The sequence below is a fragment of the Nicotiana sylvestris genome, chromosome 12 (genome assembly GCF_000393655.2).
Source record: "Nicotiana sylvestris chromosome 12, ASM39365v2, whole genome shotgun sequence".
Taxonomy (NCBI): domain Eukaryota; kingdom Viridiplantae; phylum Streptophyta; class Magnoliopsida; order Solanales; family Solanaceae; genus Nicotiana; species Nicotiana sylvestris.
The window spans coordinates 167,025-194,695 of record NC_091068.1 but is presented as its reverse complement, the minus strand read 5'-3'; the positions used below and the strand labels follow the sequence as shown (position 1 = coordinate 194,695).

The window sequence follows — 27,671 nt, the reverse complement described above, 5'->3', positions numbered from 1 at the left end:
TGGAAAGTTGGTAAAGCCATCAGAAAAATTTGGAAGATGATCCCTTCTAGAAATTTTTTATAATGGTGGTGTCTGGGACAATTTGCACGCACTTCCTACCTCCTACCAGCACTAGTACGGGATAACTCGCCCACCATGACTTAGGTAGATCGGGAAAAAATTACCCAGTGTCTTTTGCCTCCGAGGTTTGAACCTGATTTTTTCATGATTCTTTCCACTTCATTGACCACTAGACCACACCCTTGGGTGCGATCCCTACTCGCATTTGTTGGTGTGCATGGACATAATGGAACAGAAGATGTTTTGATTGTTTATCAACCCCAAATCATTTTCTTAAGGCTAGAAGTCTATTGTATCTCTTTAGTTGGCATAATGTGTCCCATGTAGATCCCCTAATAACTCTCTTGAACTTTGTTAGCTCCCCGGACTTAGCATAGCCATTGCAGCAGATCTATGGAGTATGTTTATATCACTCTTTGGGCTTAGATGGATCATGCCACATAATAACAGGGATGCTTTTGAGTCTTGGAGTTACTGGAAAGTTGATAGCACCATCAGGAAAGTCTGAAAGATGATACATGCAGCTACTTTTTGGAGCATTTGGAATGAGAGAAACAGCAGATGTTTTGATGAAGGCTAGATACCTCATGTATCTGTATAGTTGGGCTTATCTATCCCCTATAGACTCCTCTGATAGTTTTTTGAATTTTGTTAGCTCCCTACTATAAACATCTGTAAGGAGCTAGCAATCCCCCCTTTTTTTTTGCTATACTCTTTTGTAATTCAGCATCTTCTTGATGCCAGCAATGAAACCAATTACTTCATCAAAGAAAGGACTTAACATAGCCATTATGTAATGGAGCTAACATCCTATATTATGCAATCTTACATTTTGTGCTCTTTTGCATCTTCTTGACGGGAAGCTACTTACTTCATCAAAAAGACATTAGAAGATGGAATAGGAATGTATATGCAAGGAAGAAGATCACGTTGAGGGAATTGATGACAAGTTCTGGGACTCAAAGAGGGTAGGAGGAGAAGGATTTTACTGGAGGAGAAAATGAGAAAAAGGGTGATAACGGAACTAGTGGTTGTGGTAAGTTGCTAAGGAAATTAGCTGAAAGCAAACGAGAGTGTTCAGTAAAAAAATTGTCTGCATGTTCTGCTGGTTGGGGAAAAGTATTTGAGGAGGAAGAAGAGGTTAGGAAGGCAATTGAGGGCCTCACTGCTCTCCTTTTTTGTGGGGGGGAAGGGAGGCTAAGCTATGTCGATCAAACTCTTCAAAATCCATGTACATCCATGTCGACACAACATGGGTTGGGTCTGGGTATGAATCCACATCGAATTTGGACAACTTGGGTGCTTTGACTATATCTATGACCGAGAAGTATAGATTGATTAGTTTGATTCAGGGTTTATGTAATATAAAGTATGAGAATGCTTTGCTATTACGCGTATCTTATGAACACAATATTAGGTGTTTATAAGGAATTAAATTTTACTAATTTTTGTTTAATAACTTAAAGTCACTGAAATATAAGTCTTAATATATATATATATATATATATATCCGAACTGGGATCCATGCACCCAAATCCTAAAATTTATGTGATGAAGAATCCGTCCTCTAGATCTGCACCCTTATTGGATACCCAAACCCGAGCCCGAGCAACATAGAGGAAGTACAATTGAGGGCTTGTACCCAAAAAAAAAATATACTCTAGCAGGACTAGAAATAAGAAAACGCGTGTTAGGTTAACTAATTGAATTCCATAGAAACGGGATAATAGAACGGACACAATTTCATTACTAGGGTTTTCGAACTTATAAAATTAAGCAAGTAAAAATAACAAATCAACAATAAAAACTTGCAATTTAACCCTCAAAAATAGTAGTCCTAATATCACAGCAAAGGCAAGGGTCATGAGTCATAAAAGGATATAAGGCAAGAAACATACGATCTTGAACACATTTGTCCACATTATTAGATAATTTTGAAGCCCTCTGAAGTAAACACGTGTAGTTCTCTGAAATTTGGATCTTAGGGTATATGACGTGTATCGAAGGCATGAAGCATTTCCTTGCACAACAAAGGGGCTGCAGTTCCTTCTAACAAAAACATGGAAAAACGAAAAATAACAAAGGATTAGTGTTTGTAAGAAAAAGATAAAGGGACTCAATAATCTCACCCCAAAAAAAGTAAGCTTCTGTTTTTCTAGGACAACTAGAGAGCAACCAACTACTTGTATGTTACTTGGGGAGATCCTTTAAGCTAATGGTAAAGCAATCAATAGATTAAGCGTAGAACATAATTCAAAACTTTAACTCCAGATCTCTTCAGTATGCAATAACTTTCCAACTAAAAATATGGCATCTCTCTCACTTCCAGCATCAAATCATACAAAATTCCCTCAATCAAATAAGAACAACAAAACACAAACAGAAAGGCACAAGATCAGAATCCAAAATTATCACTCCGCATTATAATAACACCAAGGAAGGCGATATTCATTTCAGAATTAGAATTCTACATAGCAAACAAATTTGAGATCAACAAATAACAAGGCAAAAGTATTATACATTCGCATTTTAAATGAAAATTAAGTTGAGTACAACTAGACAACAAGAGAAAAACTGCAGACGAAGCACTACCGTATGTACTAGTGACCAAGGCTCCAGGTTAAAATAAAGAAGAGTCTTTCGAAATCAACCCCGTTTGTTAAAAAAAAATCAGTAAGCCAAAACTCACAAATCCGAATAGATTAACTTAAAAGATTTTCTTCTAGAATAATAAACAAATAAATTGAAAAATTGGTTGCAACATGAAAACTTGCAACTGGAGAATTGGAAGATAGCACCATCGATGAAGATTTTACCCATAGAGATTTTGAACTTTTTAATAAATTATCAAATATTCTCTTCGTAATTCGAGAGAACACTTCTCTACCTTCTTTCGTAGGTTAAGGTCAACTTACCCTCTACCTCCCCAGATCCCAACTAGTGGAATTACACTGGATTTGTTATTGTTGTCGTTGTAATTCGAGAGAACATTTCAATTGGAGTTGTCTTCGATGAACATGGAGAAATGCTCGGGCATAGCTTATTTCAAGCGTTTAAAGATACGGAAGTTAGAAGAATTTAAAGGATTTGGGGCAAGAATTTTGGAGTCTTAGGGGTTTGATGTAAAGGGTAGAAAAACAGAATGCCTATAAATAGCAGGGTGTCTATAACTTGCTTTTATTTCCTCTAGATTAAACCCTAAAACCTCAAAAATTCATATTTCAAGTCCCTAATACATATTAATACTAATTTATGGGTGTTCGTACGGTATTTACATATTTTGGTTCGGTATTTTCAGTATTCGATTTTTTAAAATGCTATATCAATACCCTACCTAATTAAATTCAGAGTTTTTTTTCTTTAGGTTCAGTTTATTCGGTTCGGTAACTTCAATTTTTTCGGTGACTACTAACTAGTGCGTAGAGTCGTAGACTATAATATTCTTAATTAAAGTACACAAAAGTACAAAACTAAAAGCATTTGTTGACAAAAGTTTTGTCCAAAACCAGCAAATATCAACCTAGAGAGAGAAAATTATACATGAATGAATAAATTTGATCATTAAAAATGTTTTTTTACTTGCTTAGAGTTAATTGATGAACTTAGAGAATAAAGGAAAGCAAAATTTTAGATTTTTTATATTTATATTTTAACTAACAATATGTGTATTTTGCAATATAATATATATTTCGATACGATATTAATATTTCGGTATTTCATTTTAAAATACCAAATATCATACCTAATATCAAATTTTTTTAAAAATTAAATCAAATACCATATCGAATACCAAAATATCGAATACCAAATACCAAAAGTTTTGATTTCGATACGATAATTCGGTATTTACCAAATTATGCACAGCCCTATGCTAAATTCCATAGATTCCCGAGCATTTTTTACTATGTTCACTAAAGATAACTCTAGTTGAAATGTTCTTGAATAACGAAGAGAAAATTTAATAATTTATCCAAAACTTCAAAAATTTCGCAGTTATCTTCAGCAGTGACGCTACTTTCAAATCCTTTCATTGAAAGTCTGCAATTTGTAGCTAAGTTTTCAATTTATCGTTTTCTATTTTTTATATAACTTTCCTTTAATTAGGTAAGGCTTATTAATGGTACTAAAAAGATACAAATGATCTGCAAGGGACGGTCATGAAATAAGTTACATCCTTCTTCTAAGCAAGTCTAGGAAATCCATGCATTGACTAAGACTATGCAGCATACAACCTTTACTACAAAAGTACAAATAATATATTTTATGTAACTTGTTAACTGTTTTACTTCTAAATATAAAGAAGTAAACATACCAAAGAGACAAAAAGAGTCGGTATATAATAATAAAAATATATTTTTTATCTATCTAAGCAGGATAATTTTTTAGCGAAGGGGGTGTCACTTGGTAAAGAGTTGCTCCGCCACAACCAAGAGAATGATTCAACAAATTTATAAAAAGAATATACATATACGTGTGTACTAATAAATTTTAAATAGATATTTTTATAGTCAGTTTTTTTCGATTTTTCAGTTATTTTTTGCTTCAAACCAAACTTGATCGGTTTTTAAAATTCAAAACCAAATCAAACCAAAACATTGTCGGTTTGATTCGATTTTTCTGTTTTGCATGAACACGTTAGTACTTGGCTAGGGAATTAATTACTATAAATAAAGGTATATAAAAAGGAGCTAATTGCAACAAAAAATTAACCTTATAGTCCATGACTATGATAATAATACAAAAAATAAGGTTATTTAGGTAAATACATAAAGCTATAGCTGGTTATGCTCTCTCATCGATGAAAGGTTCCCTCCTTGCACATCTCAAACCCTACTTCTGATTTGCGGTTTTCCTCTCTGCTAACCAAGGTTTTAGAGAAATCTCCGATCATTTTCTTCTCCTAAAGGTTAGATCTGTGGAAGTTTCTCTTCGTTTCTAATACTTTATTTTCTGACTTTTGATATTAATGCGAATTTCTGGTCATCGATTTGTAATTTGTCAAGTCATATGTGACAACTTAGTCTATGTTTCTCTGTGAATTGAATCCTATATTGAAGATACATGATTTTAAGATCTATGACTTGTTAGTTCAAATTATTAATCATCGGCGTTTTATGATTATTTCATTATAAGATCAAAAAGGACTAGTTGTCTTTTACTTGAGGAGATCCTTTTTAGCTAATGGTAGAGCAATCAACAAATTAGCTGCACAATCAAAATCCAACACTTTTACTCCTAGTCATACAAAATTCTGTTAATCAAATAAAAAGAACAACACATTGATGCAAGATCAAAAAGCTCAAGAATCCAAAAAATTCAAGAAGTCCAAGAATCCATTAAAGATTAGAATTTCTTTTCCATAAAGAATATGATATCTTATTTCTTGTTTCCTAGGAATTTGATTCTTATTTTAGTTGGATTATATTTATAGTTCTAGTCAAACTAGAATTGTTAATTGGTAGTTCATTCCTACTAGAATTCTTTTTCCTATTTTCGTTAGGATAGGTTTTGTAAGCCTTATTCTTATTCTAGTTTAATTAGGATTAGTTTTCCTCAACCTCATCAAATTTACTCATTGTAAGGCCTATTTAAAAGGGCTCAATATGCTGAAAATAAATATTGGTAATTAGTTTTTCTAAGATCTTGCTTCAAAAAGGTGATTTATCTTTTATTTCATTCTTCTTCCTTTACTTAATACTTCTTGCAATCTTGCGGGATTAAGGAATGACTGGGTAAGGTTCCTTTCATCTTACATTCTTCTCGCGTTAGTTTGAATAACACTTTCGCTAGTTTGTGCTTGAGAGATGCAAAACCTTGAAAGTACATTAATTTGGTATCAGAGCATAGGTTCTAGGTCTGAATTCTTGGGTGGCTATCATATTCATCATGTCACCACACAAGCAAGTAGCAAGTTCGGGATTCTCTCTAATCGAATTGGAATTTAAAATTCAGAAATTAAGAACTAGAGTCCTTGAACGAGATAATGAAGAAATTAAAATGCAGCTAGATAGCTTAACGGAATCCATGAAACATATGATTGAATTGGTTGAAGGTTTAGTGCTTCAAAATTAGCTACCAAATCTGCCAAAACGCCTATAACCTCTACCATCACATAACATGCCAATGCTACCGCCACGTTTACCACTTTGATATCGACCAATTCATCCGCAAAAAACAAGATATATTAAGAAAGTTGAGGAGATTGAAGCTTACCAAGGCACAAGAGTACCAAGGCACCATGCCCAATATGATAAATATTCAGATAATCAAGGGCGTGAAAAGGACGAAACTGATGAAGACCATTATCAAAGAGATGAGGAATATTTATTAGCTCCACAAGATGAGGATTTACCACCAAAGTTTTACGACGATCCACAGGAGTATCCAACAACGTACATTATTGACTTTTCGCCTTTCAGAGATGCTCAAGACAATATTGATTTGATTGTTGGCTTTACCATTCCAAACAAGGCATCCTTTTGCGTTAATCCTAAAGTCCATAAAAATATGCATGAAGAAGAGTTGAGATTACCTAAAGGAGTGGATAACAGAGACAACAACAACAAGAAAACTCAATAGTTTCCCACAAGTAGAATCCGCGAAGGGTAAGATGTACGCAGCCTTACCCCGACCACCGGAAGGACAAAAAGGCTATTTCCAATAGACCCTTCTCTAAAGAATGACTGAAAAAGAAAAGGTAATTGTAACAAGTAGCACTAACAGAAAGATGAATAAGATCGAATCCAAGAATGTAGTCAAACTCTAGGTAGTAATAGCCATTTATGAAGAAAAGATATCATGAGTGGATAACAGAGAGTTAGAGGTATATTGGAGAAACAAGATCTCTTCATGACATAACTATATATGGCTATCATCATAGTGGTCGTTGGTGTACAAGCGTTAAAATTGATGCATATCCAAGAAGAGCGTTGATCTCCATGCTTAATTTAAAGCTAGACATGGAATTGGTTGTGTTCCATGAAGTTCTAATACCAATAACTTCATATTGTAAATTGAAATTTGAGTGTCAACATAAAAAGATCATATGGAGAAGGCTTGGTAGAAAGTTAAAACTTAGAAAGTAGGATTTACTTCGACTACGTGCTAAGTTTTCTTACAACGTGAAGAATCTTTATGACAAGCTATCAAAATATAATTTTAAACCTGGTGAGCATTGGGTCCCTATTCTTTATTGTAGCAAATCTTGCACCATATAGGGAAGCTGTTAGACTCGAGGACGAATCTTTTTTCAACCAGGGATGTAACGACCTGACCGGTCATTTTGCCTTCTAGAACACTATCCCCCTAAATAAGACTTCTTGTAGGTGCTTTTACTATTTAATGACTTGCGGAGATGGTTAGTTTGGGATTTGAAAGGGTTCAGGTTGAAATCGGAACACTTGGTTCCTTAAGGTTGGCTTATAAGGCTAAGTTTGACTTCAGTTAATATGTTGAGTAAATGACCTCAGAATCTGGGTTTGATGGTCCCAATAGGTTTGTATGATGATTTTGGACTTGGCGGTATGTTCTGATCGGGGTTTGGACGACCCGGGCGTATTTCGGTGCCTAATAGTGAAAGTTGGCATTTTGAGTAAATTTTATAAGTTTGGGTTGAAGTGGATTTTTATATTCTAGATGTCTGTTTAGGATTACAAGCCTGGGAATAGCTCCATATGGTAATTTTGGACTTAGGAGCTCATCCGGAAGTGGATTCAGAGGTCCTAAGGTCATTTCGGGGTCATTTGGTGAAAATGGGAAATTTGAAGTTTTGGAAAAATTTGACCGAGAGTGGACTTTTTGATATTGGATTCAAATTATGATTCCGGAAGCTGGAGTAGGTCTGCATTATCATTTAAGACTTTCACGCAAAATTTGGTGTCATTCCGAGTAGTCTAAGTATGATTTGGCGTGTTCAGAGCGATTAGAAAACTTGAAGTTCAAAGTTTGATTCAATTTGATTTTGGGTGTGATTCTTGATTTCGTTGTTGTTTTACGCATTTCTAGAGTTTGAGCACGTCCATATCGTGATTACAGACTTGATGGTGTAGTTGGACGAGGTCCCGATGGGCTCGGATATATTTCGGACCGCCCGGAGCTAAATCTGAGAAACCAGAAATTTCTAGTTCTGGTTTCCTTCTTCGCGAATGCGGGAGGGCCATCGCGTTTGCGAAAAAGGATCTGGGGCAGTGGGCAAATTGTCCTTCGCGTTCATGGTAAGGAACATGTGTTCGTGAAGCCTTTTAAGCCTAGGCCTTCGCATTCACGAACCCCCACTCGCGTTCGCGTAGGGGAAATGGGGCCGGGTAGGATTAGTGGGCCTTACTCTTCGCATTCGCGAAAGAGCTGTCGCGTTCGCGATGCCTAGTCAGTGTAGGCCTTCACGAACGCGAGGCTTCTTCCGTATTTGCGAAGAAGGTCGTCACAGCTGGGCATAGCCTTATTTTAAATACGGGACTTAGCCTTTTCTCTCTCATTTTTCACATAATTAGGCGATTTTGGAGCTTCAACAAGGGGGATTTCAACCTAGCTATTGAGGGTAAGTAATACCTAGTGTGAGTTTAATATATAGATTTTGGGTATATTTTAACATGTAAATTTGTGGAAATCATGGGTTTAGGTGAAAACCTAGGTTATTTAACCACGATATTTATTATGGAATTTGGTGAAAATCATATATTTAAGTTCATAGGGTTATGGGTAACAACTTTCTTCAAAAATTTCAGGAACCCTGACATGAGGGCCCGGGGTGAATTTTAGGGATTCTTCAAATAGGCTTGGGAAATCACTTTGATAGTTAGGATATGAACTTTTAAGGAAAAATGCATAAGTATCCCCCTGACCTATACCCGGATTCCCAACTACACACTTTTTCTTTGCGGGAATCTTATTATCCCCCTAAACTTATTTTAAATGGAATTATTTACACCCTTAATGCTGACGTGGCAGAGTGTGTGTGTGAGAAAGAAAGAAAAAATAATTTTCGGATTATTTTTATTCCTTTTTACCATTTTTTCTTACTCTTTTTTCCTTTTCCTATTCCTTTTCCTTTTTCTTTTACTTTTTTTTTCGTTTCTTCTTTAATTCCGGCGGATATTTATTCACCGGCGACTTTGTCTAACCGCTTTTCTTCCATTTTTTCTTTTCACACACAAATTAAACTCTCAAAAAGATATATTCATAAGCTAAGCAACATACACTCAGATTTGGATATATATATATATATATATATATATATATATATATATATATATATATATATATATATATATATATATATATATATATATATATATATATATATATATATATATATATATATATATATATATATATATATATATATATATATATATATATATATATATATATATATATATATATATATATATATATATATATATATATATATATATATATATATATATATATATATATATATATATATATATATATATATATATATATATATATATATATATATATATATATATATATATATATATATATATATATATATATATATATATATATATATATATATATATATATATATATATATATATATGCCGCCGGTGACCAAAAAAAAGAAAGAGAATGAAAAAACAAAAAAAAATGAGAACAATAAGAAATAAGAAAAAAGGATAAGAAAAAGAAGAAAGAACAAAAAAAGTACTAAAAATACATGTGGGGGCGCGTGTAGCTCACCACTTGCCAAGAGTTTGATTGTCTAGTTTTAGGGTGCAAATAATTCCATTTAAAATAAGTTTAGGGGGGTAATAGGATTCCCGCAAAGAAAAAGTATGTAGTTGGGAATTCGTGTATAGGTCAACCGGTTACTTATGCATTTTCCCAACTTTTAAGCATGTATTAATTAATTTATATTATATTTGACTAGCTTCGAGTCGTTTGGCGCCACATTGAGGGTTTGGGCACAATCTTGGATCGGAAAGTAGGCATTGAGATGAAGTAAGTTTCTTTTCTAACCTTGTAAGAGGGAATTAACCTCATAGGTGAATTATAATTAATATGCGCTCTAAATTTGTGGGCGATACATGCGTACGAGGTGATGAGAGCCCGTATGTAGCTACTAATTATGCTATTGTCGGGGTAGTTTAGGACCCATATCATGCTATACCTACATTATTTGCCCTACTTGATAACTTAATTGCCTAAGTCATATTGAAAGTTGATAAAAGAAGTGTAAAAGGTTAAATTTCATATACTTGAAGTTGTAAATGAGACACATGATTGTTATTTAAAATTTGTGTTTCTTTGAAGAATTCTCTATTTTTGGAGTGGGTTGAACGCCTCGGTAGCAGATAGATGCATCTATGGTTCGTGTCGTTCGACCTTCGAAAGTGCACCATTAAAATATTATGTTAGATCGGGCCGTACGACCTCGGTATAATTTACGCATGACAAATCTTTGGAACTTTTCATTATTGATATTGCTTAAATGCCTTGAGATACAAACTTTTAAATGATGAAAATAACTTGGAAATTAATATTTGTGAAAGAAGTATTTACTATTCTCTGTTATCGAGTTTTTAATATTATTTATGTAATCCATGCTTAGTATATAAATTTTGATATATCATTGTTAGCCCATAGTAAGTGTCAAAGTCGATCCCTCGTCACTACTTCTTCGAGGTTAGACTGGATACTTATCGGGTACATGTTATTTATGTACTTACGCTACACTTCTGCACTTAAATATGTAGGATCCGAAGCAGGTACATCTGGTTATCAGTCCGGGGTGCACGCTTGACTTCCGGTACGAGACTATATGGTGAGTTGCCCTTTGAGACATATTGCAGCAGCCGAAGTCTTCCTTTTGTTATATTTTTCTATCTATTTCATTTCAGACAGTAGATTAGTATTCTTTTGTATAATCTACTAGAATGCTCGTACACTTGTGACTCCGGGTCTTGGCACTCACTAGTAGACTTATGATTTTGGGTTGTATTTCTGCGATTATGATTGCATTTAGCTGCTTTCATTTTGATTATTTAAAATCCCTTATTCATCAAATCTTTAAAATTAAGGAAAGTTATATACTTGAAAAACTTATAAAATGGGAAATTACTAGATTGTTCACTGTTGGCTTGCCTAGCAACGGTGTTGGGGGCCATCACGGCCTAAAATGGAATTGGGTCATGACAACATGGTATAAGAACACTAGGTTCACGTATGTCTCACAAGTCATGGGCAGACCTAATAGAGTCTTGTGGATTAGTACGGAGATATCTGTACTTATCTTTGAGAGGCTATAGGGTGTTAGAAAACTACTCTTTGTTCATCTCCTATCGTGTAGTGATGATGTACTAAGTTTCTTCTCTTATTCTCTTACAGATGGTGAGAACGCGCACAACAGACGTTCCGGATTCGGGAGGAGTTGCTCCCTCTATTGCTAGAGGCCGAGATAGAGGTCAGGGGAGGGTACCAGCCGAGGTAGGGGATGCGAATGCCCCAGAGTTTCCACAGTTGCACCACCAGCAGATCAATGAAGGATCCCCACGTTGAGAAAAAGGGCGAGGTGCTCGCAGCAGAGCCAGACCCGGTAGATTTCATGTCAGCATCGGGCTTTCAAGAGGTCATGGGTCGTATGTTGCGGTTCATGGATACTATGACTCTGACTTGTTTATTTCCAGCAGACCCAGCTACACCTCAAGTGGGAAGGGGAGCACAGAACCTACTACCCAGGCTCCAGGGCATGTGATTGTCGTATATAGACCCCGGGTGCACTATCCGTTGGCGGAGCCCAGCCAGTTGCAACAGCTACACCTGAGCCTAGACTAGCCGCGACCGGCGATCTGTAGAAGCTATTAGACAGATGGACTAGGTTACACCCTCCTGTCTTTGGAGGTGAGCGACATGAGGATCTCTAGGACTTAATTGATAGGTGCATGGACAGACTGCACAACATGAGGATATTGGATTTCCATGGAGTGGATTTCACTACTTTCTAGTTGGAGGGCAGGGCCGGTAGGTGGTGACAGTCTTATTTTCTCGGTAGGCCAGTGGATTCTCCTCCCATGACTTGGGACCAGTTTATAAGCCTATTCTTGGACAGGTATATTCTACCCTCTTAGAGGGAAGAGTTGCAGTTTCAGTTTGAGCAGCTCTAGCAGGGTCAGATGTCTGTGACCGAATATGAGGTGAGATTCTCTAAGTTGTCTCACCATGCACTTATGATACTTCTATTGATGCAGAGAGAGTGCGGAGGTTTGTTGGGGGGTTGCACTCAGGTATTCAGGCTATGGCCCGAGAGGTTGTAATGGGGACTTCTTATTAGCTAGTAGTGGAGATAGCTTGGAGGATTGAGGGTTATCGTTTGAGAGGTAGAGAGCAGATGCAGAGGGACAAGAGGGTCCGATATTATGGGGAGTTGAGAGGTTCCACGTCTGGAGGTCGAGGTTAGTCTGGAGGGGTCAGCCTAGCAGGTCCACATATCCAACACCACCACCTCCTTGGGGTGCTCCGGCGCGACCCTATTTCAACGTCATGCCAGAGAGGTCTTACTGCCCACCAGCCATTCAGGGTTCTTCTAGTGGGTACTCGGGTCAGCAGGGTTCTTCCAGTGCTTACTTCAGTGTCATGCCAGAGAGTTCATACTACCCACCAGCTATTTAGGGTTCTCTTTGGGGCAAGGCAGTGCAGCAGGGACACCAGCCCATGATTACAGCACCAGCTGTCCGGCCGCCCAAAGGCGGAGGGTAGGCGGGTAGGGGCCATCCTAGAGGTGGAGCCAAGCAGGGGGAGTTCAGCCAGCTATTGTTCAGTCAGGCGGAGTCCAGCCAACCAGAGCTTCAGCCAGGTTCTATACCTTTCCGACCAGACCAGATGCAGTGGCCTCAGATGCCATGATCACAAGTATTATTTTTGTCTGTGGTAGGGATGCTTTGGTTTTATTTGATCCAGGGTTCACCTATTCATATGTGTCATCTTTGTTTTCCCATTTACTAATATTCCTCGTGAGTCCTTGGGTACTCATGTTTATGTATTCACTTATGTAGGTGATTCTGTCATTGTGGATTGGATCTATCGGTTCTGTATGGTTACATTCTGTGGTTACAAGACTAGAGCGGACCTCCTATTGCTTGATATGACTGACTTTGAGGTCATCATGGGCATGGACTGGCTATCCCCATATTACGTCATCATTGATTGCCATGCAAAAACTATTATTAGTGATGCCAGAGTTGACTAGATTGGAGTGGAAGGGTTCGTCTGTTAGTACATCTAGTCGGGTTATCTCGTTTGCGAAGGCCCAACACATGGTCGAGAAGGGTTGTTTAGCTTATCTTGCCTATGTTTGGGATACTACCGTGGAATTTCTGGCGATTGATTCAGTACCAGTAGTCCAGAAATTTTCCGATGTGTTTCGTTTTGATCTCCCATGCATGCCACCAGATCGTGATATTAATTTCTATATTGATTTGGCTCTAGGTACCCAGCATATATCTATCCCACCTTACCGCATGGCTCCGAAAGAGTTGAAGGAACAACTTGAGGAGTTGTTAGCAAAGGGGTTCATTAGGCTAAGCGTGTCACCTTAGGGTGCGCTAGTGTTATTTGTGAAGAAGAAAGATGAGACTATGCGGATGTGCATTGATTACCGCCAGTTGAACAAAGTTACCATCAAGAACAAGTACCCATTGCCACGTATTGATGATTTGTTTGACCAGTTGCAGGGTGCTAGGGTGTTCTCTAAGATCGACTTGAGATCGGGGTACCATTAGTTGACGATTCAGTACTCGGATATTCCAAAGACTAACTAGATATGGCCATTATGAGTTTCTTGTGCTGTCATTCGGCTTGACTAACGCCCCAACGACGTTTATAGATTTGATGAATATGGTAATCAAGCCTTATATTGATTCATTTGTCATTGTCTTCATTGATGACATATTGATCTACTCACGTAGCATGGAGGAGCACGAGCATCATTTGAGAATGGTGCTTCAGACATTGCAAGAACGAAAGTTATATGCTAAGTTCTCCAAGTGTGAGTTTTGGCTAGAGTCTGTAGCATTTTTGGGGCATGTTGTATCAGGCGAGAGTATTAAGGTGGATCCCAAGAAGATTGAGGCAGTTCAGAGTTGGCCTCGTCCCACTTCGGCGACTGAGATCGGGAGTTTCTTGGGTTTAGCAGGTTATTATCGCCGATTTGTGAAAGGCTTCTCATCCATTGCAGCTCCTTTGACTAGATTGATGCAGAAGGGTACTCCATTCCATTGGTCCGATGATTGTGAAGCGAGCTTTCAGAAGCTCAAGACAGTTTTAAATACAACACCGGTTCTAGTGTTGCCTTCCGGTTCGGGGATGTATATGGTGTATTGCGATGCTTCACGCATCAGTTTGGGATATGTTAATGCAAGATGGGCGAGTTATTGCATATGTTTCACATTAGCTGAAGATCCATGAGAAGAATTACCCTTTGCACGATCTAGAGTTAGCCGCGATTATTCATGTTCTTAAGATCTGGAGGCATTATCTTTATGGGGTGTCATGTTAGGTTTACACTGATCATCGCAGCTTACAACATTTGTCCAGGCAAAGGGATCTCAATTTGAGTCAGCACAGATAGCTTGAGTTACTGAAGGACTATGACATCACCATTCTTTATCATCCGGGCAAGGCGAATGTAGTAGCGGATGCCTTGAGCAGAAAGGCAGAGAGTATGGGTAGCTTGGCATTCATCTTAGCAGAGGAGAGGCCATTAGCTTCGAACATTCAGTCCTTGGCTAACAGACTTGTGAGGTTGGACATTTCAGAGCCCAGCCGAGTTCTTGTATGCGTTGTGTCCAGTCTTCACTTTTGGAGCAGATCAAGGCTCGACAGTTTTGATGATCTGCATTTGATGGTTCTTAGAGAGACGATACTACAAGGTGGTTCCAAGGAGGTTTCTATCGGCGAGGATGGTGCTCTACGACTCCAGGGTTGTTTATGTGTTCCTGATATACACTACAAAAAAGTATGGAATTTGCCACAATTTTTTAGCAACAACCATAGTATTGTTGCAAAAATGAACAAATAGCAACAACCTCATAAAGTTGTTGCTAAATCATATAATTTTTAACCACAAAATTTTTCTTGTTAGCAAATATTATGATATTGTTGCTATATTCTATTATTTAGATAATTAATTTTAAATTAAAAAAATTGGCAACAATTTTTTGCTACAATCACAGTGTTGTTGGCTTATTGTAATAAGTGACAACAACGTTAAAAAATTATTGCTATTATCATAGAACTTTTAGCAACATTTGATTCATTGTTACCAACCACTGCATTGAACAGCTGTACCCAAGGCAGTGCCAATTGTACTGTGTACTTGGCTTTATTCAATTCCTTCACATTTTAATTTGCTACGTGTAAATAGCATTGTCCTTTCATTTTGGCCACCTACACTGACGGAGCTACCAAGAATCCTATCTTTGACACCGTTCTCAAATTGCTCTCTGTTTCTTTTTGTAATTGTAATGTCAATTGCTCTCTGCTTCAAAGACTACTCCCCAACATTCTTCAATTCAATGACACCATTACTCTTTCAAAATTCTTTTTTGTCAAAGACGAATCCAGCTAATTCATCACCCATGAATTTGAAATTTTTGAAGAGAACTAGAGGAAGATTTTGGTAAAAATTGAAAGAAAAGGAGCATCGATATAAACATTGACCCCGCTCGCCGCAAAAAGGTACGTTTTTCATCAATTTTTGTGGAATAGCAGCTGAAATTTAGTTCTCTGATTTCCTCATTAGTTGCAGATGTAAATATGGCTTAAAATAAATTAATGAGATTTTGCTTTGACACTAGCAACAGTAAATTTGTATTGTTGGCAATACACTTTATTTTTGCCTACAAAATAGGTGGGTTGTGGCCTAAAACTTAGCTAATTATTTTCCAGTTTTCCGCCAAAATCAAACGCGCCAAAATTTTCTCTTGTTAATCACTTTTTTCGGATTTTTAGCCCACTATTTTAGTTGCTTTGGGTAAGTTTTTTGTTGCTGCCATATTTTATTTGAAAACATAGTTGTTCTAAAATATAATAACTAAGCAATAATTTATATTTGGTAGAACCCTTAATTGTCTCAACAAGTTCTGTTCACACCTTAATTTTCTCAACAGGTTTGGTTAGTGGCCTAAGATTTAGCTTAGTATTTTTTAACTTTCCGCCCAAAGAAAAGCGGCAAACCAGTTTCTTCCTTTTAATTATTTTTTCCTTAATCCTTAGCCTATTTCAGTTAGCATTCTAGCAAGGTTTTCTCCTTTATTATTCTAAAGCTCTGAGCAATTGGTTATGGTCTATTCTTTGCTTCATTATTTCTCGTCTACAAAGTCTGGTGAGTTTTGCTGATTACTATTTATCTATAGTGTGTTCCTTCGCTTGTATCACTGCTCGTTCAATTTAGTCTTTCTCTGACCTTTTCTTATTTATTTTTTTGCTAAATTAACAGCAAAAAATTGAGGGACAGTTAATATTTTATATTTTTGTAGGTTATTATATGATGGATAAAAGTTGGATACTTCTTAGGAATAGGGCATTACGAGAATACTTGAATGGCGTGGAACAATTTTTAAACTTTGCATTTTCAAATCCTAATGTTGGTTTAAGAATTCAATGTCCATGCACTAACTGTAACCATGTGCGTAGGAAAACACGAGAAGAAGTGAAAATAGATTTACTTAGGTGGGGTATAGATCCTACATATAATAGGTGGATTTATCATGTGAGTCAGAGTCATCTTCAGATGATGAAATAAATTCTAGTGCAAATTCAAATTTTGGAAATGATGATGATGCCACTTTCGAGATGTTGCATGACATGTATCATGGTGTTCCTATAGATAATATAACTCATGATCCGTCTGATGAGTCGGCTGAGTCTAGATATGAAGAACCTAATGCAGAAGCTAAGGGTTTTTATCGGTTGTTAAAGGATGCAGAGCAGAAGTTATATCCAGATTGTGAAAAGTTCTCGAAGATCTCTTTTGTAATGCGTCTTTTTCAAATGAAATGCTTGCATGGTTGGAGTAATACTCCATTAGACTCTTTGTTAAAACTATTAAGTGATACCTTTCCCAAAGGACATGTGCTCCCTAATTCTATTTATGAAGTTCAAAAGATTATTAAAGATTTGGGTTTGGATTATGTGAAAATAGATGCTTGTGTTAATAATTGCATCTTATATAGAAAGGAATATGTGGATCTTGAGAAATGTCCTAAATGTGGTGAGAAAAGATGGATAGTACAGAAAGAAGGAGAAGATGACAATGAGGTTGCTTCAAGTAAATTGAATAAGAGAAAGAAAGGAATTCTTGGAAAAATTCTTAGATACTTTCCTTTGATCCCAAGATTACAATGATTGTTTATGACTAAACGAACCACAGAAGATATGATGTGGCATAAAAATAAGCGAGATGATGATGGAGTATTAAGGCATCCAGCTGACTCACTGACATGGAAAACTTTTGATGAGAAGCATTTGGATTTTGCATCAGATCCGCATAATGTAAGACTTGGACTTGCTTCAGATGGTTTCAACCTTTTGGTTCCATGAGTAATGCCTATAGTATGTGGCCAGTATTCTTGATTCCATATAATCTTCTCCCATGGCTATGTATGAAACAGCCTAATATTTTATTGTCCTTGCTTACTCCTGGCCCAAAAAGCTCTGGTATGGATATATATTTGTATCTTCAACCTTTGGTTGATGATTTGAAAAATTATGGGAGGATGGAATTGAGATTTATGATGCTTTTAAGCAACAAAATTTTCAATTACGTGCTTCTTTGTTGTGGACAATTAATGACTTTCTATCATATGCCATGTTGTCCGGTTGGAGCACAAAAGGTATATTTGCTTGTCCAGATTGTCATGTAAATACTTGCTCCATTTACTTGAAATATGGTCGAAAGCATAGCTATATGGGTCATCGTAGGTTCTTGAAAATAAATCATCCTTATCGTCGGACCAAAAGTTCTTTTGATAACACAAGGGAAGAAAGACCTGCACCACAAGCATTGAGTGGAGATGATGTGCTTGCACAACTAAATACATCCTTACAAGGATCCATGAGTGACAACACAAGAAAAAGAAAACGAGATACAGAAAGACGTGACAACTGGAAGAAGAAAAGTATATTCTTTGAACTCCCATATTGGAAGACTGTATTGTTGAGACATAATTTGGATGTAATGCATATAGAAAAAAATATTAGTGAAAGCGTGATAGGAACGTTGTTGGATATTGACGGAAAAACAAAGGACACATTGAAATCTCGATTGGACATACAAGAGATGAGAATCAAAAAGCCTCTTCATCCAATAAAAAGTGGGGATAAGTACATACTTCCTCCTGCTAGTTATACAATGTCCAAAACTGAGAAGATTAAATTCTGTCAACTCATCAAAGATGTCAAGTTTCCTGATGCTTGTGCTTCTAACATTAGTCGTTGTGTCAATCTTAAGGAAGCTAGACTTTTTGGACTCAAAAGTCACGGTCACTGTGTTCTTTTCCAGCGTATCTTTCCATTTATCATCAAAGGGATTTTGCCAAAGGATGCATATGATCCGTTAATTGAATTGTCATTATTCTTTAGCGATTTGTGCGCTAAAGAGTTGCATATGGATAAGTTAGATAAAATAGATAAAAGTATATGGATGACAATTTGCAAACTAGAACGTATATTCCTACCATCCTTCTTTGATGTCATGATTCATTTGGCAATCCATTTAGCAAAGGAGGCAAAGGAGGGTGGTCCTGTTCAATTTCGATGGATGTATTTCATCGAGAGGTTAGACTTTTACAACTCTAAATTTTTCTTTTAGTTGAAATTTGCTCAAAACTAATATATCTTTACTTAACAGAATGTTGCGCATATTAAAAGGTTATGTACGCAACATGGCTCGCCCAGAAGGGTCAATTGCTGAGGGCTATCTTGTAGAGGAATGCATGGCATTCTGTTCCAAATATTTGACTGATATGGAGACAAAAGAAAATCGCCCGGATAGGAATTCTAATTCTTCCAACATGGATCCTAATGGCTTATCTATATTCAACTGTCGTGGTAAGCCATTTGGAGGGGGTGATTGGACAAAATTGAATGATCTTGAAATCAAGCAAGCGCATTTTTACAACCTCCAAAATTGTGCAGAAATTGGCCCTTTTATCGAGTAAAAAAACTTTTCACTTAGTTTACATTCTTTTCTTCTTATGAATTCTTTCAATGACTATCTTGTAATATTTTCATTTTATTTTAATTTTCACCATCTATAGGGAACATTTAGAAATATTAACAAAGAAGAATAATAGAAATGTTGCCAAGAGGCACAAAGAGGAATTTCCTTTATGGTTTCAGAAAAAGGTAACTTATATAATTCAATGTTGGTTGATATTTATTTAGGACAATTCATAAATTTTATTTTTAAGTAGTACTAATATTTGTGAGTTTGTAATTAATAGGTGCTACAATTAAAAGATAACGGTGACAGTCAAATTACTGATCAATTGCTAGCTTTGGCAAGAGGTCCAGATTTACGAGTTGAATGCCATAATGGATATGTTTTGAATGGTTTTAGGTTTCGAACAATGACATCTGAGAAATTTTTAAAAACTCAAAATAGTGGTATAGTTGTAAAGAGTGATGAATATACAGAAAATGTTGATTATTATGGAAAGATAAGAAGAATATTAGAAATTCAATATTTGGACAAAATTCAGTGATATTATTCCAATGTGACTGGTTTGAAGTTCCGCCGCATGGTCGAAGTCAAAGTAGAGGTTACCAAAGGGATGAATATGGATTCATATGTGTGGATGTGACACGACTTCATTACACAAACGATCCATTTATTCTAGGATCACAAACTCAATCTGTGTATTATGTTAAACATGATCAAAATGAGAATTGGAATGCAGTGGTAAGGGTAAGACCATGAAACTTGTATGATCTACCCGAATAAGATGATGAAAGAGAACCTTATCAATTAACTGACCTGGTTGAAAGGGAAGAGCAAAATCTTCAAGTAGAATCAGACACTGATATAATTAGAATACAAAGAGAAGATATTGATGGATTGAGTGTTGAAGCACCTTCTCTCAATAATGAGGAAGTAATAGACTTAGAAGTTGTAGATGAATCAGATCATGAAGATAGTGATGACTCAACTGATGAAGAATATTTATCTGAGGATGAACATGATGAAAATAAGGATGGTAATTGGCTGTGAGGATGAATGTGATTTTTCACCACCTTGCCCAAATGGTTAATTTTTCCTTTCCGCTTCTCTTTTTATTTCTTTATTATGTTTGTTACTATTTAACTTCATTTAATATTTAGAATGTTTAGCTTCATTCCATGCCAAATAATGAGTCAAAAATATATCTGAATACATGATTTTATAACTAACAATCGTTATTTAGTCACTATATTTGTTTTATTTTTACTTAAATAGTCTGTTTGGCATACACCTTAATCTATAGTTATGTTTTTGGATAAATTATTTTCTGATTGACAATATGTGCAATGTTCTGCCTTCACTTTTACTTTCAACTAGTTCCAGTATAATTCTTTTTATTATGTCTTGCAGACTATCATGAAGACAAATGCGCATGTTTCTGCTAGTGTTGAATCTGCAGGAGTAATTTCAAACCCACAACCACGTGAGTTGATTCATTTAGTAAAAAGTAACTTTGAGAAATATCATGCTTGTATGACTTAGTAGAAACAGACTTTTTATGCCTTCAAATTTGGTAATAAATTCTTATAAAGAGTAGGATTTAATTATTTGAGTAATTGATTTGTTTTTAGTCACTTTGAGTGAAGTATGATAATAATATATACTTTAAATCATAAGCTTTTTTGAACTACTAATCTTTTAAATTTTCTCATGCATTTCAAGTAGAAGATACAATAGGTTGTTAGTTGCTATTTATTGTATAGACATTCATTTTGTAGAGGAAAAGAAATTGTTCTCCATCTATTTGTGGATTAGAGATCACATCTTTATATTATTTGTAAATTGTAATTATTTTGGAAGTTGAAGTTTGTAAGGACTTCATATGAAAAATACCATGCCTAAGGTCGATACATCTATTTCTTTTCTGTAGAGTATTTTTCTCAGTGATGAATTGATGTTGAAGTTTTCTGGAGTCTTTTATTTTAATATCCTTGTGTATTGTTGAAGGACAAATGAGAAAAGGAAGGGGGAAGACTAGAGGGTTTTTAATCCAAACGAAACGCAAAAATAATCTCAATGGAAAGGTGGAGGTGATTATCCCACCCGATCGAACAATAGCAGTTGGTCCTGGAGCTAATAATTTTGTTGTCGAGCTTTCAGTTACAGTTGACCAAAATGCTAAGCATGATGTCAAAACTTGGAAGAAAGTTTCTGATCTAGCAAAAGAAAGGATTGTTGCTCATATGCTGGTAATTCTCTTTGTATATCTTAAGTTCATAGTTTTTTATTCTTGAATGAGTAGTATTCAACCAAATGACATATTTAGTAACATTTGCCCATTATACTAGTAGTATGTATAAAGAACAGTAGGCATATTTTAATCTAATGGTTCCAGCTTTGAAATCCTTTATTATAGGTTCCACATACAAATCTATTTGGTTGCTAGTAGAGTCTTAGGTGACAAAGCTATCACTTCTAATTTTTTGATTTGAGTGCAGGACGCCTTTGAAATTCCAGACTAGGGATACTATCCTTCATACAACTAATAATTTGTATCGATATTGTCGTAGTAGGCTCCATGATCATTTCAAGAAATTTGCTACAAAGAAGGAACGATTGCAAAACATACCAGAAGATGTCACTGAAGTTGAATGGAAGTTCTTGGTGGACTATTTCGACTCTGATCCTTTCAAGGTAATTAAATGAAATATGCACAATAGCTATTATTTAGCTAAAAGAATTCTGAAAAATGTCTACGTCAACTAGGGAAGTTACAAAAAACTAAGAAAGCAACCTATGAAATGGAACTTAAATTCTCATCACCAGATCCAAAGTCTTGTTTATTTCTTATTTTACTTTTTATACTTGAATTATAGGATATATCATTAATTCATATTCAATGCAGAGAATGAGTGCTAGAAACAAAATAAATAAAGCAAAACAAGGAATCAATCATATTTGCGGTAGAAAATCCTTCGGGGCAATCTCTTTTGAAGAGGTGAGATATGTCTTATTTAATGAATTTAGTAATTCTTTCTTCAATAACATAATTTGATTTAATTTGTTAGAGAGATGCAATCACCGAAAAAGAGCCAAACTTTCAGAAACTTTGGGAGAAAACTCACATGAAAAATAGTCATTGGGTCAACGATGCCACTGCTGAATTGAATGTATTTACAAAACTCTAATCTTTAGTCATATGATATGAGTTTATTAAAACAAATATTGAAAGCTAAAGCTTGTATGCCCTGTTTTTAGGATAAAGTGAATGAATTGGTTGCAGAGTAAATTCAAGAAACAGAAGAGGGTACTGATGATATGGACCCTATTGTTAATGCGTCCTTTATGAAAATTATTGGAGAAAAGTCAGGCTATTACCGCGGCCAAGGATCGGGACTTAAGCTAACAAATAAGCGATCCATGCAAGGGCTTCAAGAGCAACTGCAAGCACAAAAAAAAAGAGGTGGAAGAAGAACGTCATAAACGAGAGAGTGTAGAATCTAAACTTAAAGAGGTGCAAGAGCAACTTGAGGAGGAGCGGAAAAATCTAGAAGTCATAAAAGCTCATGTAGGAGTAATGGAAGCCCGTGTAGGACGTAAGCAGAAAATGTTAAAAGAGGGCATGGCGGGACTTACATCCCTTATACAAAGTTTCCAGGTATTAGTATAAGCACTAAAGTTTCTGTAGGTTCCTTATGAAGACCAACTAGTTATTTTATAAATCTTTTGAGCTAAATTAGAAGTTGTAACATGTAACAATGATTCACGTGTTATATCTTTAAACATTTCTAATGTTCCTCTATTTGGCATCATTCCACCTAAAATTGGTCTTTTAGACAAATTTGAAAACCTTATTATATTTGGAGATAACTTAATTGGTACACACCCTTTAGATATATCCAAGATTTCTTCTATCAAATACGTTAATCTTTCGAATAACAGTTTTAATCTCACATTGAAAGTTCACAGTGGTTGGGTTTGGAGGGTAACTTACTTACTGGAAAAATGCCAAAGATTTTGGCTTTGCTTCCAAATCTTGAACTTAGGTTAGGTTATTTTAATAGTTATGAAGGTGGAATTCCACCTGAGTTTGGTTATATTAGTACTCTTAAGCTGCAAAGATTCTTTAAGTTTGTTAACTAACATATTAATTGCACTTGTAGTACTCAGTGCTTTCCAATAATTCTTTGCTATTGTTCTGGAAAGTGAAACTTGTCAGCCTTTTTGATATTACAAAATAGTTTCATCCTTGGCCCTATCATGTTTAAGATCTTTATTTATGCTCTGTTTAACAGTCTCAACTTCCTGCTGTACTTTTTAATATTATTACAAATTTAAGTGGTTCAGATGAGGCAAGTCTTGCAAATCCTATGGATGACATCATGGTAAGTAAACTCCACCTAATAATACTTGATATCTTTTTGTTTGTTCAGTTGATACTCTTACTAAACCACATAAAAGAGTGTTGTATGTTTAGTTGGTTGCACCTCAGTTCTTACAGCCATTTTAGTTTAATGAGGTTAAGGAGTTTCTGAAGTATTTTCTAATCTATTTTTATTTAATTTTTTTTGGAGTAGATACTTGATATGATATCTTGGAGTTTATGTTATAATATTTTTTTAGCTGAATATTTCTACCCCTACCATACTGTCTAATGTAAATAAGCCTATGTGGTTCCCTCTATTTTAAATCAAAGTCTAATTATTATTATTTTTTTGTAGGATGATGATGCGTAAACCAACGCTTCTTGCAATATGGTTCATGTGCTGCACAAGTCGGAAGATTTGTCTTTTGGGTTCTATTAGATTAGAATTTAGTGATCTAGGACACGTGATGTTTTTATCCTTTTCAGTAAAAACTTTTAGAAGTATTAGATTTTAGAAGGGTGTAAATATCTAGTACAGCAATTTTATGTATTGACCAGTTGCATATATATATATATATATAATATTCAGTAGTTTATATACATTTGTTAAAAATCTAAAAGCATATAGGAATTATGTATATAGCAACAATTCATAAGTTGTTGCTAAAAACATTTCACGGAGCTTATATGCAACAATTAATGTTGTTGACACAAAGTAACTTATTGCCACAATAACGCTTGTTACTATAATTCTTGATAACAAATTAACTAGCAATTCCCGCCATTTTTTTTGTAACAACTTATATTGTTGGAAAAATGATTGATTTGTCGCAAAAATTATTGTTGTTGCTGAATATTTTTATAAACCACAATTATATGCCTTTATAACAACAAAATAAAATTTATTGCAACAACAAGATTTGTTGTGATAATTTAGCTTTTTGGCAACAACATTGGTTTTTGTTGCATAGATTTTTAGTTTGCTACAACAACGTGCAACAACTTATTTTTTGTTGCGAAAAAACGACAACCAACATATTACAACAAAAAATGTTAGCCCCGTAACTTCGGGAGAAGGGGTGCCTCCTCACAAAGGGGGTCGCAGTGACCAGGCCCGTTGCAAATTTCGTAGTTTCTTGTAGTCGATGGCTTAAGGGAGAGGATTCTAGAGGAGGCACACAATTCTCGGTATTCCATTTATCCAGGTGCTACGAAGATGTATAACGACCTGAGACAGCATTATTGGTGGCGGCGGATGAAGAAAGACATAGTTGAATATGTACCTAGGTGCCTAAACTGCCAACATGTTAAGTATGAGCACTAGAGGCCAGGTGGCTGATCGAAGCCTACCCTACACTACTATTGAGTAGCGAGAGAGGGTCCAAGCAGCTTTTATCCGATTTAGGGTCGGAATCGATTTTCACAGAGAGCTAAAAGTTGGAGTCGGGTATCTATCTAGTTTGGAGTCGTGTATGTGTTCCAAATTACACTTCTAAACATTTTTTTAGGCTTTTGTTTTACTTCTAATTTTATGAAACACAATGCTAAATTAAACTAGAATAAGCTAAGAGTAAAATATTGCGGGTTGTTCAAATGGTTTAAAAGGCACTAGGGTAGTGACTTTCGCCTAGGTGGTCAATTGACGGATACTTGAGTCTAAGATATGATTGACATATTTGGGGAGTATGATATAACCTTTACACGATTTTACCCACTCTACACCTCTCGGTGGTTCAAATAATTTTGCCCGAATTGACTTTCTCAAGACCAATTGGGTATACAAATTTGCACAAGCAATCAAGGTTCAAGTCGGGTATTACTCTCTCGAGGTTTAACCCTTTAATTCGGGCTGTAAGCACGTGATTTTTGCCCTATATGAGAATTACTCCCAAAAAATTCAAAAATAAAATAATTTTTCTTGGTGTGCCATTTTGTGATATTTTGTGACATTTTGAATAATTATTTGTATTTGTCTGTGCGTGTTTATTTGATAAATTAATAAAAAATACAAAAATATGTCGCATTTTGCATGTAGGATTTAATTCTATAGTTGTTAGTAATTAAATTTGTTTTACAAAAATTTAAAAATTACAAAAATAAGCATCGTTTGCATTTTTAGCATTTAATGTCCAAATATACAATTTTATGCTTAATTAATACTTAATTGTGCGTTAATTATTATTGGGAGTTAATTTGCACTTTTATAACTTAATTTAGTTCTTAATAATAGTTTAAGTATTTTTATAATTTAGTTTTAGAAAAATAAAAGAAGAAAAGAGAGCGAAAATATAAAGAAAGTCGGAATTGGGCCTCTTCTTCAACTTCAAGCCACAGGCCCAAAAAATGGCCCAATCTTCCCTACGACCCAGTCCAATTCGAACTGGGTCGACCCAGTCCATAACCCAAAAGACCCAAACCCCTTTGTCTTACCTTTTACAACACAAAACAAAAGAAAAAAAAAAGAAAAAACCCTAAAAAATAAGAAAAAGACCCGCCCCCCCCTATCTTCCTTCTTCTTCTATTCTTCATCTTCCCAAAGGCTCCAAAACTCCATCAATGGCTGCCCTCAACCAACTACTTTCGCTTTCTTCTTCCTCGACCAAACGACACAAGTCCCTCGATCTCCAACGACCCACCATAACACCGTCGCTACCATAGCTTCATCTCTTTTGTCAAGCTCAAAGCTTGATCGACCATGGCTTCCCTTGCATCGTCTTCTTCAACTACCCAGCTGCGTTGGTGATCCAAACAAAAGCTAACGAACAGCTCGTCACCACTGTTGCTCCTTCTGCCTCACCATCCATCGCGACTTTATCTTCGTCGTTCGACGTCAAGCTCGAGTTTGAGCTCGACGTCCATGGCAGCCCTCAACCGCACGTCCAAAAGACCAGTTGTTCAAGCTTTTCCTTCTCCGACCATGGATGACCCTAGCTGCCTCGTCTGCTGCTGCCCGCGCCAGCTTCTTGACGTAACCAAACACGTCGCCGCTACTTCTCCTCCTTCCTCCGAGCTGCTGTCGCGGTGTTGCTTCCCGTTCCACCTTCTTCTTCACTTCCGGCTGCTGCTACTTCTGTGTCAACCTCGCCGTCCAGCTGCTGCCTCATCGAACAACCATGGCCAGTCTCCATCGTTGCTTCTTCTGCATTCAGTTTTCTCGCAAACAAATTAACTGCTTCCGTTCATCACTTCTGCCTTCGTTTGATCGAGTTCTAGTTGAGGTCGTCGAGCGTAGTTTTGAGTTCGTCAAGTTTACAAGGAAGGTGAGTTCGTCGTTGAGTCCGAACAGACTTATGCCCATTCGAGGTTTGTCGAAATAGTCCAATTCGTCGTTGTTCATTTCCGGTTAGTAGTTTTTGCGTTTTATTTTGTTCGTATTTGGTTTTTATATTTTTCGAATCTAAAATCGGCAAATGTTTGTTTTGTTTATCGTTTGAATTAATTTTTAGTTCATGTTCATGTGTTGTTTGTTAAATTAATTTTTCAGATTCCAATTGAAAGATTAATTAATTGTTTTTCATGTTTATTTCGTGTTCGTATTGGTGTTTAAGTGAACATTTGTTAGTTTAATATTTGTTAGATTCAAATTGAAATTTAATTAATTGTTTCTTCAATTTGTTTCATGTATTTGATGTATTTTCCGGAAATTGTTAATATTGTTAAGTTCAAGTTTAAATTCATAATTGTTTCTTCTTAGTTTTTGTTTTGTCATTTGCCTAAAAAAATATAGTTGTAATAAGGGAAGTATGTTGGTTTTAGTCATTTGGATCCGTCGTTTTTATTTTTAGATTTAATTCATGTTCATATTATGTTTGTTTGATTTTTGAATCCGAAATGTTTATAGTTTGATTTCTTGTTTACCATTTATGATTATTTCTTGAATTGTTCTCATAATCTTGTTTAAAGTTTAATATAAGAATTGTTTGTTGTAATGTTGTTAGAGTTGATTTTAAGTTCAATATGATTGAATTTAGAAATCTTCATACTTTGTTTGTTGTTGGTGTTGAATCCGAAAATAGGATTGTTTGTTGCTAAAATATTGTTCAATCAAATTTTAGTTGTTCT

General features: G+C 35.6%; 3 protein-coding genes across 15 annotated transcripts in view; 2 read left to right on the top strand and 1 right to left on the bottom strand.

Moving 5' to 3' along the window:
• LOC104222816 (mediator of RNA polymerase II transcription subunit 13) overlaps nucleotides 1-3,201 on the bottom strand; it is a 30,391-nt gene extending 27,190 nt beyond the window's left edge. For 2 of the 3 annotated variants that reach the window (XM_009774129.2, XM_009774132.2), the window contains exons 1-2: nucleotides 2,976-3,201; nucleotides 1,959-2,109 (exon numbers count right to left, since the gene is read on the bottom strand). In XM_009774129.2, the coding sequence (XP_009772431.1) occupies nucleotides 1,959-1,982 (24 nt within the window). In that variant the 5' untranslated portion in view covers nucleotides 1,983-2,109; nucleotides 2,976-3,201. The remainder of the gene's footprint in view (nucleotides 1-1,958; nucleotides 2,110-2,975) is intronic. The other variant, XM_009774131.2, reaches the window with a different exon arrangement.
• Nucleotides 3,202-13,917: 10,716 nt separating this feature from the next.
• Nucleotides 13,918-14,487, top strand: LOC138884226 (uncharacterized mitochondrial protein AtMg00860-like). Its single transcript, XM_070165301.1, has one exon. The coding sequence runs from the start codon at nucleotides 13,918-13,920 to the stop codon at nucleotides 14,485-14,487; it is 570 nt and encodes a 189-aa protein (XP_070021402.1).
• Nucleotides 14,488-15,473: 986 nt separating this feature from the next.
• Nucleotides 15,474-24,205, top strand: LOC104222814 (uncharacterized). 11 transcript variants are annotated; one of them, XM_070164880.1, is made up of 10 exons: nucleotides 15,474-15,759; nucleotides 16,560-18,858; nucleotides 18,932-19,237; nucleotides 19,341-19,428; nucleotides 19,527-20,328; nucleotides 20,654-21,492; nucleotides 21,817-21,937; nucleotides 22,149-22,241; nucleotides 22,312-22,413; nucleotides 22,502-24,205. In XM_070164880.1, the coding sequence occupies exons 2-5, from the start codon at nucleotides 17,891-17,893 to the stop codon at nucleotides 19,785-19,787; spliced, it is 1,623 nt and encodes a 540-aa protein (XP_070020981.1). In that variant the 5' UTR covers nucleotides 15,474-15,759; nucleotides 16,560-17,890; the 3' UTR covers nucleotides 19,788-20,328; nucleotides 20,654-21,492; nucleotides 21,817-21,937; nucleotides 22,149-22,241; nucleotides 22,312-22,413; nucleotides 22,502-24,205. The 11 variants fall into 11 exon arrangements, 10 of the variants coding, with proteins under 10 accessions (XP_070020981.1, XP_070020979.1, XP_070020982.1 ...); XM_070164878.1 differs by having other exon boundaries at nucleotides 15,474-16,405; XM_070164881.1 differs by having other exon boundaries at nucleotides 15,474-18,858; nucleotides 20,654-20,726; nucleotides 21,404-21,492.
• The last annotated feature ends 3,466 nt before the right edge of the window (nucleotides 24,206-27,671 follow it).

What these genes read in the sequence shown, in the direction of transcription:
- LOC104222814 (XM_070164880.1), top strand. Translation starts at nt 17,891, where the DNA reads ATGTTGTCCGGTTGGAGCACAAAAGGTATATTTGCTTGTCCAGATTGT. An exon ending in TGGATGTATTTCATCGAGAG is followed by an intron (nt 18,859 to 18,931) that starts GTTAGACTTTTA and finishes TTTACTTAACAG; the next exon opens with AATGTTGCGCATATTAAAAG. An exon ending in CTTTATGGTTTCAGAAAAAG is followed by an intron (nt 19,429 to 19,526) that starts GTAACTTATATA and finishes TGTAATTAATAG; the next exon opens with GTGCTACAATTAAAAGATAA.
- LOC138884226 (XM_070165301.1), top strand. Translation starts at nt 13,918, where the DNA reads ATGGTAATCAAGCCTTATATTGATTCATTTGTCATTGTCTTCATTGAT.